Raw genomic sequence first — 19,710 nt, forward strand, 5'->3', positions numbered from 1 at the left:
CCAGAGCAGTCCAAAGTCATACTTTCCTTACTGTTGTTTGCAACGGAGCTGCGCTAGGACACTCCCCATAATGGGAGCAACCTAGCACGTGGGGAGATCTCACTCAAGGGTCCCCAGTTCGGTGCTAAAATAGCAATTTAAAACGAAACATCAAATAAGAATATAATTGTAATAAAGATGGACTATTTTGAATGCAAATATATTTTCTTACCATTTATCTTTTCTTTATCTTTCAGATACTGACTGACCTGCTGTGCATTTTCCAGCATTTTCTGTTTTCATTGTAGACTTCCAGCATTCACACTTTCTTTTTATTCTGCATCCTTTACATTACAAAGGAATTTATAATACATTATTCTAGTGCTTCACTCCCACCATACACATCTTTTTCTCTTCAAGAATTACTTCATTTGTATTTTGTGACTTAATCCCTTGTTTCTCTCCTTTTGTATTTTAGGTGTTGCACGTCTCTTTTTTTCTTATGGTGACATTTTTTCCTTGGTAAAAGTTCTCAATGCATTTGTAAGTAATATTCTATCATGTGAACCATGGGTTTAGAAAGAATAAATCATATATTTTTAATGAGCCATACAGATCAGGAAGATCCCAGGTTTGATCACTGATCTGTGCTTAGTTAGCTGAATCCAGCTGAGGCACTACAATTGGCCTTAGCAACTCTGCATTAGCAGGGTGGAAGTGAGTTTCTTGGGCTTTTGAGGGTTGGATTTCTAGGGCTCAGGCCTACAGGTTGAACTTCCTTCCATGCTCAGTGCTAACACTGAAGCTAGATCTTGTGCTGAGCCGTAATGCCAACAAAAATGAGGCACAGCAGGACTTCTACCTTACATGAGGATATGCCCCTCACCCTGGCTGAGTTTCCAATTTGAGGGTCATTTGAATAATTTTGGTGGGCTACCCTGGCCTTGAGGCGAGACAGACACTTGCCTCAACAGGCCTTCACAGTGCAGTGTGCCCATTGGTCTCTGTGCTGCTCAAGATTTGAAATAATAATCATCGTTTTAAGAAAGGCTCCTAAGTGTCCACAATATTCAATTGATTGCACAGTCTTCAACCTAAATCGCCCCTCCATGCATAGTGATGCTGGATGCCAAGGATAAACAGGCATCTGTTGTGCTGTGACGCCACTGAGAAGATATGTCGGATTTCTGTCATTTCCACGTTATTACAATACTCCAGCCTAAACAGGTGGATGCATTGTACATTACCTGTCATTTCCAGCACAAAATCAGACCCATTTCCCTGCCCACTCAGTTCTGCTGAAAAAAAAATTGGCAAAGGAGGTGTGGAAAATCTTAGGCCTGTCCAAAATAATAGCCTTCCATATCCCAGTGTCGCATTCTCACCTTCACTGGCGTAAAAAGTTCAGCAAAAACAATGTAATGGGACTATGTGTGCATTGTATGAAACAGTTGAGGATAGCGGGCCAGTTGAACAACTTGAAATCTAACTTTTGAGGTGATCTCCCCATCCCCTGGTTGTTCATTATTACTTAAATGTTTTATTGCAATGAAATACATAAAATCACCAAATAAACCTGAACAAGGTAAATTGTCATCCTGTTTTCATAAAGTAAAATAGATTTTATCTGGGTTTTGTTTTTAGGATGGTTCAAGCGAAAGAAACATTTGCAATAAATTTGAGTTATCAGATAGTGGAGATTATGCTGGTGTAACTCTTGAAGGTAAAGAATTCTCTAAGTTTTGAATGTTCCTATGTTACTTTGTCTGGTTATTTAACTGATTGCTCTTTGTGGTTGCATACATAAGAATCTGACTCACCTGATTGAGTTCTTTGATGAAGTAACAGAGAGGGTTGATGAAGGTAGTGCAGTAGATGTTGTATTTATGGACTTTCAAAAGGCATTTGATAAAGCATGACATAACAGACTTATTTGGAAAATAGAAGCATGGTATTAAAGGAATAGTGGTAACTTGGGTACATAATTGGCTAAGGGAAAGGAGGCAGAGAGTAGTGATGAACGGATGTTTTTCTGACTGGAGAGAAGTATGCAGTGGGGTCCCCCAGGGGTTGGTATTAGGACCATTGCTTTTCATGCTATATATAAATGACCTGGACTTGGGTATAGGGAGTACAATTTTGAAGTTTGCGGATGATACAAAACTTGGCAACGTAGTAAATAGTGAGCAGGATAGTAGCAGACTTCAGGAGGACATAGACAGACTGGTGAAATAGGCATACACATAGCAGATGCAATTTGTTGAGGATAAGTGTGAAGTGATCCACTTTGGGAGTAACAACATGAAGAGGCCGTATAATCGAACAACAATAGCAGGTGTTATGAATATCGCTTATACACCTCATGCAAACACAAGGGCGCATAATCCTAAAATTAGAGCTAGGCCATTTAGGAGTGAAATCAGGAAGCACTTTTTCACAAAGGGTAGTGGAAATCTGGAACTCTCACCCCAAAAGGCTCTGAATGCTGGATCAACTGAAATATTCAAGACTTAGATCGATAAAAGTATCAAGGGATATGGATCAACAGCGGGTAAATGGAGTTGAGGTACAGCTCAGCCATGATGTGATTGAACGGTGGTACAGGCTCGAGGGGCTGAATGGCCTACTCTTGTTCCTATGTTCCTGTGTGATATACTTGTTTTGCCTGTTTCTTCATATTGTTAAGGGTTAAAAGGGGTCCATTTCCCCCTTCCAGATTGAGGTTGAATACGACTGAGACAGATAAAAGATTAGAAAAGTCAAGGACTTTTGAAATGTAGTCACTGTACAATGCAGCAAAATGCAGCAGTTAATTGGTGCACAGTAAAGTCCCACAAATAGCAATGAGATAAATGACCAGATAATCTGTATTTGGTAGTAGTTTGCGGAATAAATGTTGGCCAGGATACCGGGAGAACTCCCCAGCTCTTTCTTGAAAAGTGCAATGGGATGTTTTACGCTCACCTGCTAGGGCAGATGGGACTCTGATTTAATGTGTCATCTGAAAGCCAGCACCTCTGGCCATGCAATACTCCCTCAGTACTGCACTGATGTGTCAGGCTAGATTTGTGCTCTAATTCTATTTCCTGCCTTGTAAACCATTTTTTTAAGTGCTTGACGTTGTTAATTGAAGGTTCTTATCTTTCTGGCTAAATGCCTCCAACGTTATAAGAGAAAAAGGCCATTAGGTGCAACATAGGTCAACTATACCTGTCCTTAGTCCGTTTTCCAAAAATACATCTAATTGCTTCCTGAATCCATTTACACTGTCTGCTTAGATTGCTTTCCCTGGTATTGTATTCCCCAAATTTATTAGCCATGAAGTGAAAACAAAATTCTGCCTGATTTGCCTTCCTATTCTTAAGTTCCTAATTTTTAATTGTGTCCCCTACTATTTGAATGCTTCAACTCTGTCATGAACAATTTGGCCGGATTCCGTTTTGTGAATTTCTTTCATAATCTTGAAAACATCACTTAAGTCATTGTGAAATCTCTTTTCCAAAGAAAGGCCAATTTCCTTAACTTTTCCTCATGATTTAAATTCCTGATCTTGCTTCTGTACCTTCAAGGGCAGTGAACTCGTACGTACAGAAAAACTATTCTAAAAGTTCTAGTTTATACTTTTTAAATAAATTCTGAACTGAAGGACTGGTTATTGAATTCCATTGTGACATCAAGGCTGATGATACTTACTATCAATGAATCCACAGACCAGTATGCCTGTCTCCAGTCAAAGTGAAACTATAATGTCCTCAACATTACTGCTGAAAATCCTGAACATATCTTTATTGTTTTGCAAAATTTATTTTCCTTTCCCTTCTTTTTCATCAATTATACCATGAAATGAAATGGTAATTCTGACAAATACCGCTCAGAGCTGCAGGAACAGCAAGCTAGATAAACAGAATAATTGCACTAAAATGGGCACCAATTATTCAACTTGAACTTTTGTCCAACTTTTATATGTTGACTTCCAGTGAATGATTGAATTACTGATCTCTAAAACTGATTCACCAGTGTTAACCCTTTACTTGTACTCTCAACAATGTCTGTATGATTAGGTTAACTGCGAGCAGGTGGTAGGGTTGCTCACTGTCTGGTACTAAATGGGCTGTCTGGTTTCTGAACAGGCTGCCTGGAGATTTATAAAATGCCAAAGTCTTTTTAAAAATAGAAGTCAGTTTCTTTCCAACAACAGGTTACGTTTATATAGCATCCTTTACATCTCAGTGCTTTACAAGAGGGAAAGGAGGATGCTATGGAAGAGTTGGGAAGGATTAAGGAGGGGGAGAATTGAAGACACAGCCAAGGAGTTAGATTTTTAAGAGGCTTTTGAAGGCAGGGAGGTAAGTAGGAAGGAAGGCAAAGTGGTTTAGGAATGGACTTCTGAAGAGTAGAGGCAAAATGACTGACCTTTGAAGGAGGAGCTGAGGGTGTGGATTGGGACAAGTGACTGGATACCATATACCTCTCTGGGATGGAAACATTAATTATGAAAGTTATTATGATTTTTGAACTTTTATCAGCAGCAAAGCCAACTTAAGGCATGAACCCACCCTATACCTGCTCCTATCTTACCTCCTTACTGTTTAACCCTACTTCTTGATTTACCATTTACCTTCTTGACTTACCAGACCCAGATAGGATGCTGATCTGTAGATTAATGCTTATGTAGCTGATGGTGAGAGGAGAGGACTGGAATGATGCATATTACAGCAATTATTCTGATAAAATAGAAAAAGATGGGTACAATTGCAATAGAGATGGGGAGGTATTAGGATCATAAGTCAGATGACAGGCTTTTATACGTGTCTTGTGCAGGAGTGTAAGAGACATATTAGAAGAGCCTCCTTAGATATGGGAGCAGTATTCAAGACTTGAACAGACTTAGGCATCATAGAGAATTAAGAGTTGTTGGGTGTGAAATTCAGCTTCAGTACCAAATCAACTGCCCATTAAACACCCAATCTGATTTTCCTCTCATTGGGTGTATAACTGGAGGTGGATCCACTACTGTCCTGTCTGTTTTGCACCCCCACTGAAGTTGAATTTAACCCCCACTGAGTGCAAAGAGCATACACAGGGAATGGAATACTTTTGCACCTTTGGCATTCATTATCAGCATTAAGCTCTCCCAGATCAGGTATAGCACAAGTTAAAAGCATCAATATGTGAAAATTGGCAAGGGGAGGAGAAAGCTCCGAGAGTCATTGCTTTTTCCATTCTGATGTGAGTGTGGGCTGTCATATATCGCACTGTACAAAACGCACCAAATTATAGGGACCAAAGAGCTGAGTGGGAGGAAAATGCTCAGCATTTTAAATATAATTTTACAGAACAATTCTGAGTGAAAGGATTTCAAAAAGAATTCTTTACCTATTTATACATTTCTTTCACACAGTTTTTTTGATTAATGAGTGGTGTGATCATGGTACAAGGGAATAAAACAATTTCCAGTTTTGGCATGCCAACATCAAGCACTCCCAGCTCAGGCCAAATGCAGAGTAAAGTTCCCTTTACACCTTTCCGACAACGTGCTTTAACCCTAAACTCACAAGAGCACCTCCGACTGCATCAGTGTGACATTTCCATTTCCCATTCTTTTTGAGTGAGATTGCCAGTTCATTTTTCAAGTACTACAAAATTACTTGTGTTGTGGAACTGCTTCTACCAGGAACTCAGTTGAGATTGACCCTTAAGACCAGCAGATTGAAACTTTTATCCCTCTTGTCCGAGGGAAATTTGAACTGCCGAGATAGCAGTTAATGGCGTTGTTGCTCCTGCTCCAGATGGTTCCCCCTCCTACTTTGAATGTGTTATGAATATCACACATTATTATATTATAAGGCATGTGGCAATTCCATAAATTGTACTTCCCCATAAGTTTCCTGCAAGGCCACAGGAATAGCATATTGACTGTTTCCTGACACCAGGAAAATTCTGAGTAGTGCTATGGGACCATTGACGTCCACTTGAACTGGCAGACAGAACCTGGGTTTAACATCTCATCTGAAAAACTGCACCTCTGACAATGCAGCACTCCCATTGTACTGTCATGGGTGGTTTTACTTTATTACTTTGCTGGTTTTACTTTATTACCTTCTGGTTTATTTCTCCGTTTAAGTTTGTGTTTTGTCATTTAGGTAAAGGAGAGTCCTGGCTGGAGGTGTATCGACTGCCGAAAGACACCTGGACACAAGAGCTCGAGCAGTTTGAAAAGTTAATGGCACTTAGTCAGCAAGCTGGAGTATGTGATAAGCTAACACAGACATGCTATTGTTTACTTTTTATGCTGTTTACCAATGAAATCCGAATTTAGATCTAAAATAAATACTGGAAATACATAGTATGTCGATCAACATCCAAAAGTAAAATAAAGGTTAACATTTCAGGTTCACAATCTCCATCTGATCAACTCAAAGTTGGCCTATTTGTTCTCTTTTCAGACCTGCTGTGCAATTCCAGGATTTTGTGTTCTTTTTCCCTCCTTTCCTGGAGGCACTGACTCTTGCTGGGGTACAGTTCCAGGAGAGTTAGTGATCCTCCAGTAACTCACTCAAGTGGGCATTCTTCATGTGTCATGCCTCAGTATAAAACCAAGAATCCCATTTGCCTTTTTCATGGTATTTTCTACCTGCACACCCACCTTTAAAGATCTGTGTACCTGCACTCTGAGATCTCTGCTTCTCTACTCTGTTAAGAATCTTACCCATTAGGGTATATTTTCTTTGTATCTCAATTACTGTCCTAGTTGAGATCAGCTAACAGAATCCAGCTTGGAAACATCTAGTCTGTGTGGCTTAGTGTAAGTGTCAGCATGGCTCAGTAGTAGCACTGTCACCCTTTGAGTCAAAAAAAAGAAAGGCTTGCATTTATATTGCGCCTTTCATGACTTCAGGATGTCCCAAAGTAATTTACAGCCAATGAAGTGCTTTTTGAAGTGTAGTCACTGTTGTAATGTAGGAAACGCGGCAGCCAATTTGCGCACGGCAAGGTCCCACAAACAGCAATGCGGTAACGATCAGATAATCTGTTTTAATGATGTTGGTTGAGGGATAAATATAAGCCAGACCACCAGGAGAACTCCACTGCTCTTCTTCAAAATAGTGCTATAGGATCATTTACATCCACTCGAGAGGGCAGATGAGACCTCGGTTTAACATCTCATCTGAAAAATGGCACCTCCAACAGTGCAGCACCCCCCAAGTACTGCATTGAAGTGTCAGCCTAGATTTTGTGCTCCCGTCTCTGGACCGGGGCTTAAACCCACCATCTAACGCAGGCAAGTGTGCTACCACTGAGCCACAGCTGCTACTGTTCAAGCTCCACTCCAGGAGTTGAGCACATAATGTAGGTTGATACTTCAGTATAATACCAGAAGAGTACTGCATTGTTTGATGTATCACCTTTCAAATGAGTTCTATCAGTATTTTGACCAACATTTATCTCTCAACTGACACCCTCAAAAGCATATTAACTGGTAATGATCTCATTGCTGTGCCCAGATTGGCTACAAAACAACAATATGTACACTTCAAATGTAATTAATTGTCTGTAAAGCACTTTGGGACATCTTGAGGATTTGAAAGGTACTATGTAAATGCAGCGGTTCAAGAAGGCGGCTCACCACCACCTTCTCAAAGGCAATTGGGATGGGCAATAAATGCTGGCCTTGCCAGCGATACCCACATCCCATGAACAAATAAAAAAAAGTTCCTTTACTGCACCAGATGGTGGCTTTACTCCACCAGATGGTGGCTTCACTCATCAGATCATTGGAAAATGTTCACTTTCTGCTCTTTCCCCCCCCCCCCCCCCACCGGAACTTAATTTAGGTTTAGAAATATTGCTTCCAAGATGGAATATATCCGTGATTAAAGTTCTGCAGATTCAGGTGGTACATTGCATAGGAGCATCAGTACATTGGTGCATGGTAGTGGAAGCCATATGCTTGATCCCTCATGTTGCTACATTCTCAGTCTCAGCCATATCAGTGTGGGAATGTTCGGAGCCCAGCAGGTTTCTCTCCATAGGAGGAGGGAAAATTAAAGGGAAGAACTGTTGTTGAGCACTTTCCAGCTGGCCAAGTGCACAAGTTGCATAGGATCCCTCATGTAGAAAAATATCTTAGAGGACTTTGCAAGAGGATGCCAAACAGGAGACGGAGGGAAAGTTATGGGGACCCAAAAGAACAGACAGAAAGTTAGATATTTAAGAAGCTTTTGAAGGAGGGAGTGGGAGCAAAATGGAGTGATTTTGGGGGAAAGTTCCGAAGAGCAGGGATGTGTTAACTGAAGGAACAGCTTCTGTTGGTAGAGTAGAGTGGGCAACAAGTGGTAATCCAGAGTTTTAAGAATGGAGGGTGTGGTAGGAACATAAGGTAAAACAAGACTAGAAAGATTTTAAAGTGAAGACCAGGATCTTGAAGTTTATATGTAGGGGACAGGGAGCCTAGAGTGCTTGACAAGGACAGCTGTAATGGGGGTGCTGGACTATGTGCAAGAGAAGGCATTGGCTGAAGAGTTCTGGATTAACTGTAGTTTTGGAAGGGAGGGAGAGGGGAGACCGGCAAGGAATCAACTGGTGAGGTGGTGAACTTTGGCAGCAGTGGGGGTTCAAACAGGCATTGTATGGAGGTACAAAAATTCAGTCTTTGTGATTCACTGGATGGGAGTCGGGGGGGGGGGGTGCGGGGAAGCCAGTTCAAGGTTGACCAAGGTGCCAAGATTACAAAGCACTTTTTGCTGCAGGTGTGTGCAGAGATAAGCAGGTAGAAAATAGAAAGTTTCTATATTCCGTCAAAAAAAACTGCTTATTTTGCCTTCAATTAATAATTTTGTATAACGTGAATTAAATGCAGAAAATACTTTGTAGAAAGAGAAAAAAAACACAAATGTTGGAGACCAGAAATAAAACAATAATGCTAGAAATACACAGGTCAATCAACATTTCTGAAAGAGAAAGACGGGTTAATGTTTCAGATGAGACCTTACATCGGAACTAAATTCTGATTGTGGGAGTGTTATCAGTGTGATTTTAATGAATTTGTGAAGTGCACAGTTAATTATCATACAGGGCTGTATGCATGTTAAGATTATGTGCTCCTGATGTAAGGGTCTTACCAACTCACAGTCCTAATGTAGAGATGTATCTCTTTCATTTTTATCACTTTGACTCCCACTATGCCAATCAATGTAGAACAATTATGGCTGCCTATCAGCTAAAATCACTGACACAGGAATAATGACTATTCATAGTCAAGCAATTATTCATCGCCATTACTGCTGCAATTCTGAGAATTTCATAATGAGGGGATGGACAATTATTTTTGTTAATTATCAAATGCATATATAACCTTAGTAAACAAAACTTCCTATCAAACAGAATTTAATGTCAAAGACCTTGAAATTACACCATGGGATATTAGTGTGGATATGTTTAACATGTTTGTCTGAGTGCCTTCTCTCTGCTACTTTAACCTGATGTGGAGATGCCGGTGATGGACTGGGGTTGACAATTGTAAACAATTTTACAACACCAAGTTATAGTCCAGCAATTTTATTTTAAATTCGCAAGCTTTCGGAGGCTACCTCCTTCTTTAACCTGTTAGAAATACTCGGACTAATAATAATGCTTCCCACATTGTAATTTCAGGGTCAGAGCGCTTCAGGCTGTTGTAATAGATATAATTTGGCATTCTGGATGGTTGGCATATTACACCCATTTACTTTACAGAGTTACTCCATCAGAGTAAACAACTAAATTACAGTTCTGTTTGTGGCACCAAAACACTCAAGGGGAGGCAGGTTTTTTGGGTGGCCCTGATCCCTGTTTTAATTGTTTCCATATGATTTATATCAATTAGTGCTAATTGTGTTCAGGTGGTTTGTATCAATTGGGTCACCCTTGTATCCATATATAAGAGCTGATCTAGGGTGTTGTGTGTAGAATATGGAGTTCTGTGAATAAAGGTGTGGAAGTGGCTGAGGACTAGGTGCTAGTATTTGATCTGTCATGATCAGGCTATCTAATGTATAACAACTGGATGTTGCTGACTCTAAAGGCAAACATTCACTGTTGGTGACACTTAAGGGATGATTTTATTCCTCATTGCTGGTGGGAACAATGTGGGTAGGAGCTTTAAATGATGGGAGGGAGGGGTTTGTGCTGTGTTTTCCCCCCTACCCCCAATGATCATTTTTACTTACTTACACAGGAAGGCTGCCCTCCCTGGAAAAGTGGGCAGTGTAACTGGCATATAGATTTATAGATACAAGTGCACAGTATGTAATAATCCCAGATTACCCTTAAAGCAATATTCTGGTGTACAAAATTACAAATCACTTACATTGAAAGCAGTTCCATAACAGAAATTGGCTTTAAGATGTTTAATCTTATTGGAGTTAGGATGGAGGAGGGGTTAAACCTTTTCCACTACCAATGTATTCCTATTTGTTGCTGCAAATGTTGATTCTATTTGTTGGCCAGAGAGGATGTTTTGTCAGTTTAACACACTGCAGCAGTTAATTTGCTTTTGTGTGCATATATATCATTTAGGTTTGTACCAAACTAGTAACTACTCCATATTAAAATACACTGTGTATTTGTTTATTTTGCACCTTCTGGTTTATAGTGTGGAAGGTTTGCAGTATTTCAGGTTAGATTAGATCCACATAGTCAGCCCTAAATGAAAATCTCTTCCATATTTTGTTCTCTGCTATACCTCAATTCATTTCTGATGTGGGAAATGTTATTTCTTCCTACCTGAGTCAGTCATCCCTCATTGATATTAAATATATTGTTACAGCTTGCAAGCCTCAGAGGATCCAGGTTAATTGTGTCAGCTCCCAACTCTGGATCTTGCAGGCAAACATTCTAGCCACAGTTTTCCATTGCCCCATCCAGAAAGTTGGCTTGCAACCTCAGAATTCGGAACCTGACAGATAATCGGGAATCCTCCTGGATAGTTACGGAGATTTGTAAGGTATATAACATGCTGTGCCAGAGTGGTGGGATGTGGGTTTGAGTTTGACACTGCCTCCTCACAACCCACTTAGAACAAATCTCTCAATTTGGGGGGTGGGGAGGAAAGCCCACACCTCTTGCATATCCTGCTTTGATCAAGATGTCCTGATATTAACAGCACTGAAGCAGTGCCCAAAACTCCCAACCCAACAAAATCAGCTAATTAGCTGATTCTAATAAAGCTGTACTCCCATTTGAAACACTAACTGAATTGCATTCTTTCAACTCACTACTTGTTGAGATGTATGTCTTCACTTCCAGGGCTATTCCTCCAGGAATTTCTCTTGCTTTTAAAAAAATATTTTCCACAAGTTCTAAAAGATTCTACTTGACTTAATTTGTTATAGCAACTTATCATGTCTTTCAGAAATATTCCCCAGAATGAATTGCATTCCACCCAAACAGGCAGACTGAATTTTGGTTTAACATCTCATCCGAAGGGCAGCACATCTAACAACTCAGCACTTCCTCAATACTGTGTTGAAACTTAGATTCTGAATGCAAACACCAGTTACGAGTCTTGAACCCACAACCTTCAGGCCCAGAATCAAGAGTGCTACCAACTGTGTCATACTGACACATAACATGTTGACTGTTTGGAATTGTTAGATTCATTCAAAAGTGTCTTCCTACTGTACTTGTGCCTGCTAGAAGGTCCCATTACTCGTTATTTTATATGTAAAAGTTGATTTCCTTTGGCGTTGCTCACAGGTACTTTATAGAGTCTGGGTCACAGGTTGTAGAGTTTAGCTGCGAGCATAGCTTGTCCCTTTAAGGCCATTCCACAGGCACACTCTTAGGGAAAGTGTTCCTGAAGTCAGTTAGAGGTTAATTGTTGTTTTCAAGTCTCTAAATTGCCAACTGCTTGGCTCCTTTCTTTATTATCTCAACAGCCTCTCCAAGTTGTCTCAAGGCCAGAAAAAGCAGTAGAAAATAACTGGGTTTCTTTCTCTTTCTGTATACTTTTTAAAAAAAATACTGTTCAGTTGTGATTTCTTGGTATTTCATACAAATTGTAACTCCTGGAATATAATGGGCACTCTCAAAACTTTCATATAAATAGATAGATGAATGTAACTCATTTGGTCTGATCAATCTATTTATCAAGAATTACTTTGTCTGTTATTAAAAGACATTTTTTTAATGAAATAATTTTAAGTGTATATTTCCATTTTAGCAAATTAATCCACCTAATCCACCAAATCCAGAAGATATTAAACTGATGCCGCCGGTTCTATTGTTGAAACTGAGGCCCAAGCAACATCCAGGTACGTACCAGAATCTTTATCAGCCTATACATATAGCTGTTTCCCTTAAGAGATTATCAAAATGCCTTTATTAATACTTAATGGGAATTTATATTGAGCTACTGCTGATGTAAGACAGGGCGCACTGCAGTCAAAAAGAGCTTGCCTGATGGCTCTGTTAATAAAAGCCACGTGCAATTTAGCCAGAGGACTGAGGTTTGGTTTTCAGTCTGTGCTGAGTTAGCTGGTCTCAGCAAGGGTAGTACTGTGGGCTAGGGAGTGGGAATATCCGCAGCAGGTTGCCAGTGCCTGTGAAACCATATCCCAGCAAGGATGAAAATTGACAAACAATGCTTGTAAGGGATGTATATTGAAATATATTGTGTGTGCATGACTGTGTGTACTGTTAAATGCATTTAAAATATAGATAACTTTACCATTACGTTGGACGTCCCTCTCGACAAAGGGCATTTACTTTCGCTGAGCAAATTCTGCACTTTTTGACTAGGCCATTAGATGGTGCAAATAGAAAGCTGTATCACTGAGTCTGAGGGGGGTATAATGTGACTCAATAATCCTTGCAGTAAATTAGAATCTATATTTCTAAACTAATTCTGTTGAAGTTTCATTCTTTTTCGTTTCCAACATTCATTAATTTCAAAAACCAACAATAAAAGATCCTTAAAATATCAACTCCTGCCCCCTATTGACATAATTGCAAGAACTGTGATTGAGACATGAATTAATTTATGATTGTTAAATGCATGCCATACTGCTAGAATGAAAGTCTCCTCTCCCAGCGAGATGCTTTTTTTATGATGCCGTTATGAGCCTTTGAACAGAAATGCACAAATGGAGACCTGCTATCGACATGCACTGGTCTCCCACGTTTACTTAGTGCTGAAATCTGACTCAGTGGCAGCTCTCAAGATTCATGAAAATGTGGGTGTTAGATGCGTTGAGTCCACAGAGTAGCCCCATAAGCCATGTTGCTGTGTCTGTGTAGTGAAGTTTTACTCATCATCTAACCAATGCTATACCTGAAGCAAAGTACTGCAGATGCAGAAAATCTGAAATAATGACAGAAAATGCTGGAAACACTCAGCAGGTCAGGCAGCTCCCGCTCTCCTCTCCTCCCTGCCCCCCCCGCTCTCCTCTCCCCCCCCCCGCTCTCCTCTCCCCCCCCCCGCTCTCCTCTCCCCCCCCCCCCCCCCCGCTCTCCTCTCCCCCCCCCCCCCCCCCCCCCCCCCCGCTCTCCTCTCCCCCTCTCCCCCCCCCCCCCCCCCGCTCTCCTCTCCCCCTCTCCCCCCCCCGCTCTCCTCTCCCCCCCCCCCCCCCCGCACTCCTCTCTCCCCCCCCCCCCCCCCCCGCACTCCTCTCTCCCCCCCCCCCCCCCCCCGCACTCCTCTCTCTCCCCCCCCCCCCCCCGCACTCCTCTCTCTCCCCCCCCCCCCCCGCACTCCTCTCTCTCCCCCCCCCCCCCGCACTCCTCTCTCTCCCCCCCCCCCCCCCCCCGCACTCCTCTCTCTCCCCCCCCCCGCACTCCTCTCTCTCCCCCCCACCCCCCCGCACTCCTCTCTCTCCCCCCCCCCCCCCGCCGCACTCCTCTCTCTCCCCCCCCCACTCTCCTCTTCCCCCCCCCCCACTCTCCTCTCCCCCCCCCCCCCCCCCCCCGCTCTCCTCTTCCCCCCCCCCGCTCTCCTCTCCCCCCCCCCCCCCCGCTCTCCTCTCCCCCCCCCCGCCCCCGCTCTCCTCTCCCCCCCCCCCGCTCTCCTCTCCCCCCCCCCCCCCGCTCTCCTCTCCTCCCCCCCCCCCCGCTCTCCTCTCCCCCCCCCCCCCCGCTCTCCTCTCCCCCCCCCCCCCCGCTCTCCTCTCCCCCCCCCCCCGCTCTCCTCTCCCCCCCCCCCCGCTCTCCTCTCCCCCCCCCCCCGCTCTCCTCTCCCCCCCCCCCGCTCTCCTCTCCCCCCCCCCCCCCCCCCCCCCCCCCGCTCTCCTCTTCCCCCCCCCGCTCTCCTCTTCCCCCCCCCGCTCTCCTCTTCCCCCCCCCCGCTCTCCTCTCCCCCCCCCCCCGCTCTCCTCTCCCCCCCCCCCCGCTCTCCTCTTCCCCCCCCCCGCTCTCCTCTTCCCCCCCCCGCTCTCCTCTTCCCCCCCCCCGCTCTCCCCTCCCCCCCCCCGCTCTCCCCTCCCCCCCCCCGCTCTCCCCTCCCCCCCCCCGCTCTCCCCTCCCCCCCCCCCCCCCCCCCCCCCCCCCGCTCTCCTCTCCCCCCCGCACCCCCCCCGCTCTCCTCTCCCCCCCGCCCCCCCCCCGCTCTCCTCTTCCCCCCCCCGCTCTCCTCTTCCCCCCCCCCCCGCTCTCCTCTTCCCCCCCCCCCCGCTCTCCTCTTCCCCCCCCCGCTCTCCTCTTCCCCCCCCCGCTCTCCTCTTCCCCCCCGCTCTCCTCTTCCCCCCCGCTCTCCTCTTCCCCCCCGCTCTCCTCTTCCCCCCCCCCCCGCTCTCCTCTTCCCCCCCCCCCGCTCTCCTCTCCCCCCCCCCGCTCTCCTCTCCCCCCCCCCCGCTCTCCTCTTCCCCCCCCCCCGCTCTCCTCTCCCCCCCCCCCCCCCCGCGATCTCCCCCCCCCCCCCCGCGATCTCCCCCCCCCCCCCGCGATCTCCCCCTCCCCCCCCGCGATCTCCCCCTCCCCCCCCGCGATCTCCCCCTCCCCCCCCGCGATCTCCCCCTCCCCCCCCGCGATCTCCCCCTCCCCCCCCCCACCGCGATCTCCCCCTCCCCCCCCCCACCGCGATCTCCCCCTCCCCCCCCCCACCGCGATCTCCCCCTCCCCCCCCCCACCGCGATCTCCCCCTCCCCCCCCCACCGCGATCTCCCCCTCCCCCCCCCCCACCGCGATCTCCCCCTCCCCCCCCCCCACCGCGATCTCCCCCTCCCCCCCCCCACCGCGATCTCCCCCTCCCCCCCCCCCACCGCGATCTCCCCCTCCCCTTCCCCCCCCCCCCCGATCTCCCTCACCCCTATCCCTCCCCCCCCCCCCCCCCCGCGATCGATCTCTCCTCTCTCTCCCCTACCCCCCTCCTGCGATCTCTCTCTCCCCTCCCCTCCCCTCCCCGCGATCCCTCTCTCTCTCCCCTCTCTCCCCTCCCCTCCCCGCGATCTCTCTCTCTCTCCACTCTCCCCTCCCTCCCCCACGATCTCTCTCTCCTCTCTCCCCTCCCCCCCCCCCCCCCCCCCCGCGATCTCTCTCTCTCCTCTCTCCCCTCCGCCCCCCCGCGATCTCTCTCTCTCCTCTCTCCCCTCCCCCCCACGATCTCTCTCTCTCCTCTCTCCCCTCCCCACCCCCCCGCGATTTCTCTCTCTTCTCTCTCCCCCACCCCCCCGCAATCTCTCTCTCTTCTCTCTGCACTCCCCCCCCCCCCGCAATCTCTATCTCTTCTCCCTCCCTTCCCCCCCGCAATCTCTATCTCTTCTCTCCCCCCTCCCCCCCGCAATCTCTATCTCTTCTCTCTCCCCCCTCCCCCCCGCAATCTCTATCTCTTCTCTCCCCCCCGCCCCCCCCCCCCGCAATCTCTATCTCTTCTCTCTCCCCCCTCCCCCCCGCAATCTCTATCTCTTCTCTCTCCCCCCTCCCCCCCGCAATCTCTATCTCTTCTCTCTCCCCCCTCCCCCCCGCAATCTCTATCTCTTCTCTCTCCCCCCTCCCCCCCGCAATCTCTATCTCTTCTCTCTCCCCCCTCCCCCCCGCAATCTCTATCTCTTCTCTCTCCCCCCTCCCCCCCGCAATCTCTATCTCTTCTCTCTCCCCCCTCCCCCCCGCAATCTCTATCTCTTCTCTCTCCCCACTCCCCCCTGCAATCTCTATCTCTTCTCTCCCCCCCGCCCCCCCCCCGCAATCTCTCTCTCTTCTCTTTTCCCCCATCCCCCCGCAATCTCTATCTACTTTTCCTCCCCTCAGGGTTCCTCCCTCCGTCCTTGCTGCCATGCTCTGAGCCCCCTCCCCACCAACCCTCAATCTTCTCGATTGGCTGGTCGGCCGCTGGGCAGGAAACGGAGTTAAACATTTCTAATGAGGTCCTGCCGTTAAATTCAGCAATTCAGCATGACTCCGCCTTCCCGATATTTAAGGTTTCCTGGCCGCTGACATGCGCCCCTGCTCCCTCCCAGCCTCCCCGTAAATATCAGGATCTTTAAGTCTGCTTTGAAATTCAAAATCTGTGGGAAAACGTTGCATTGTGAAATGCTACGAAAGACTGTTATCCAAAAGTGCTGTTAACTTATCAAACTGTATAAGAAATATGTTTGTGGCAGTGGACTGATTCTATTTTTATTCTCTTTATTATTGCTATGGTATCTTGCTGTGCTTACTGCTTCTATGTATTATTCAGCATGTACATAGGCTGCCACAAATGTGCAGGCATGGCCTTTTTCAACTTTTTGAATGAGTCGTGAGAACATGCTGGACATCCCACATAATTTCTATTGTCTGGATTCTTGTTTATTCTAGGCACACTATCTTGACACAGCATTTATAAAGGTGCAGGTTTTGGATCATAAAACACTCGATTCTTTTGAGGAAACACTTTTTGTTGTGAACACAAGACAAGAGTGTTGGGAGATAGCCCAAAATGTAGCAGTCACTTGATAGTGAGCAGGAGTGAAAATTCAGAGGCTGTGAGGCCAATTGTAGCAGCCCTATTGCTGTCCCAGCTGAGATAAGCAAAAGTCAAGAATCAAATCTAGAACCTTCTAGGTCTGTAAGGCTTAGTTCCACACTTGGCATTACACTTACCAACTGAAGCAATTTAAATTGAGAAATTCCAACAAAACAACACAACTTCAACTTGTATAACAGCTGTAATGTAGAGAAACATTGCAATGTGCTTCTCAAAGAGGGAATCTGACACTGACCAGTAGGTGGGAGAGATGTTAAGGGAGGTTACAAAAGATGTGGTTGAAGAGATAGGTTTGAGGAGATTTTTGAAAGTGGAGAAAGATGTAGCAAGGCAGAGACATTGGGAAGGGAATTCCAGATCAAGAGCTTTATGGCTCATGGCTGTGCTGCAGGGGTAGAGTAGAAGGATGGGAGAACTCGCAGTACACCACCATCAGAAGGGTAGAGAGCACACGCTGCGATGTAGAGCTTGAGAAAGTTGCAGAGGTAGGGCTAGACAATTAATGATGTATTTATGATGATCTTCCCTGAGGGTGTGACCAATTAAATGTACCTCTATCCTCTTGCATCTCACTTGATTAAAATACCAGCAAATCTACATTGATTTGACATTTATTTTGCTTTTAATATAGATTGCCTTTGGAAAAATCCATTTGACGCCCTTCAGAAGCTTGATGATGCCAACGTTATTGGTACAGGCCAAAATCACGTTATTACTGTTCAGCAACGGAATGAAGAAAAGAAAATATTTGAAGAAATGTACAAGACCTATCTTTCTAAAGGCACCACAGAAGAGAGTGAAGAAAAGCAAAGGTTTCTTTTATCGTTAATATTTTCACTTTAACCTGTTCACAAAGTTACAGAATTGAGTACTACAAGGCCAGATTTGGTACAGGATGAAAGTGATTGTGAGTCTCTGACATTGTTCCAAAAATTAGCCTGTATGCCTCACAGCTCTGCGAATCAACCTGTACATCTCACAGAGCTCTGAGAATTGGCTTGTATACCTGACGTGGCTAGGAGAATCAACCTGCACACCTAATGTAGCTCTGAAAATTGTCCCCTATACCTGACATGACTCTAAGAATCGGTGTGTATATCTGACTTTGCTAAATGCAGATCTTTTCTCCTTGGGTAAGATTGTTTTTAATCCAACAATCAGATTGGTTTCCAGACAAAGCACTTAGCAAAACTCTGATACATTTTGTTAATTCTTCAAAATGCTCCACTGATAACTGCTACAAAAAGCAGCATCAGCAGCCTCAAGGGTATCAGCTAGAAGGGCTCTCAGATTCTTGTCACATCTCTGGAGCTCCTTTTGGCGTAACGAGCAAGATTATTGGGCACTGAGGGCAGGCAGCCCCATTAGAAGGTGGTGCAGAGGTCATCAATGTTACCTCCACCACCCCAAGAACTGCCACACAATACTGAAAGAGATTCAGTAACTTCACACGGGTAATTAAGGTACGTCTAGGTACTCTGGGCAATACACATCCTTTACGCTGTCAACCTTTGGAGGTTGGGATGACGGCAGACGAAATGTAGACTTCTGTCCTATGAAAGAACTTGGCAGGAGTCTTTGACAGTGAGAGACTTTGAGAGTGTGGGAGACGATAGGTGAAGTGACTTTTTTTTGTTCAAAGCATTGAGCTAATCATTCTGCCCTCCATTCTCTTGCTGCTGGCTGTCCTGTCCCACATCCTCTACTTCCTGTGTACCCTCTTCCTGCTTTGCGAATGAGCATCTTCCACCCTCTCCATCAGCATCACTTTCACCTTCTGGAAGCAGCAAGCCTTTCTTCATTGCTATATTATGCAGAATGCAGCAAGCTGCATTGATTTTTGATATTCTCACTGGGCTGTACTGCAGGGCTCTGCTAGATTTGTCCAGGCATCAAAAATGGGACTTGAGAATTCCTATAGTCTTGCTCTATGACACTTTTTGTAGTAGCATTTGTCCTCCTCTGTCAATCAAAGCCTTACCGGAGTCATCAGCCATGAATGCAGGAGATAGCACTGATCACCAATGAGTCATCTGGATACATGGCTTCAGGTCATGAGGGCTGGCATGGTGGAATGTTGCATGATGAAAGTATCATGGCAGCTTTCTGGGTATCTGGCATTGATAATTGGCATCATACACCAGATAATTGGCATCGTACACCAGTTGGACATTAATAGAATGAAAGCCTTACCTAATCATTAAATTGATTGAGTTGTTAAATGAGGCTGTGAATACCACATGCGTTGGGTTAATTGCTCCTTGCACCAGAGGGAATCCTGCCAGTCTGTAGAACTGGATAGTTCTCTCTTTCCATCTGATTCCATTGGAAATTATATGAATTATGCAGCCCTCCTAAATGTAGCACCAGTGACCTTGATGCAGTGGTGAGCAGCTGATTGACTATCGTGGCAAAGGTCACCTGATGCTGCCTGGAAGGATCCAGACACACAAACTGCAGATATTGCTGTTCTTTTGGAGGGAAATGGGCTGCAGGTCTTCAGCCAGCAGTTGACATATTTCCCCAATAACCTCCAGGAGAAAGCCCAGCCTTCTGAGGCATTGACGGTCAGAAAAATTTAAGTAAGACCTTCTTGGTCTGTAGATGTTGGTGAGTGAGTATGAACGTGAAGGGAAGAGATGCCTTATGTGAAGTCTGACTTTAAGCCTCCTCCTCTTCATGGATAAGAATAGGGGTATTTGCCATGGGAAATTCATGTCTCTAATGCAAAGCAGTACTTTGAGCAAAACTGAGTGAAATGAGCAGCAAAAATTCTGACTGACACTCTGAAGTAT

General features: G+C 45.5%; 1 protein-coding gene across 1 annotated transcript in view; it reads left to right on the forward strand.

Moving 5' to 3' along the window:
* Positions 1 to 19,710, forward strand: part of wdr93 (WD repeat domain 93) — a 39,414-nt gene that overhangs the window by 5,283 nt on the left and 14,421 nt on the right. Inside the window, 5 exon segments of the mRNA XM_067971388.1 lie at positions 458 to 522; positions 1,624 to 1,702; positions 6,123 to 6,226; positions 12,182 to 12,272; positions 17,547 to 17,727. Of these exon segments, the coding sequence (XP_067827489.1) occupies positions 458 to 522; positions 1,624 to 1,702; positions 6,123 to 6,226; positions 12,182 to 12,272; positions 17,547 to 17,727 (520 nt within the window).

This window comes from Heptranchias perlo, chromosome 34 (assembly GCF_035084215.1).
Source record: "Heptranchias perlo isolate sHepPer1 chromosome 34, sHepPer1.hap1, whole genome shotgun sequence".
Classification (NCBI taxonomy): Eukaryota; Metazoa; Chordata; class Chondrichthyes; order Hexanchiformes; family Hexanchidae; genus Heptranchias; species Heptranchias perlo.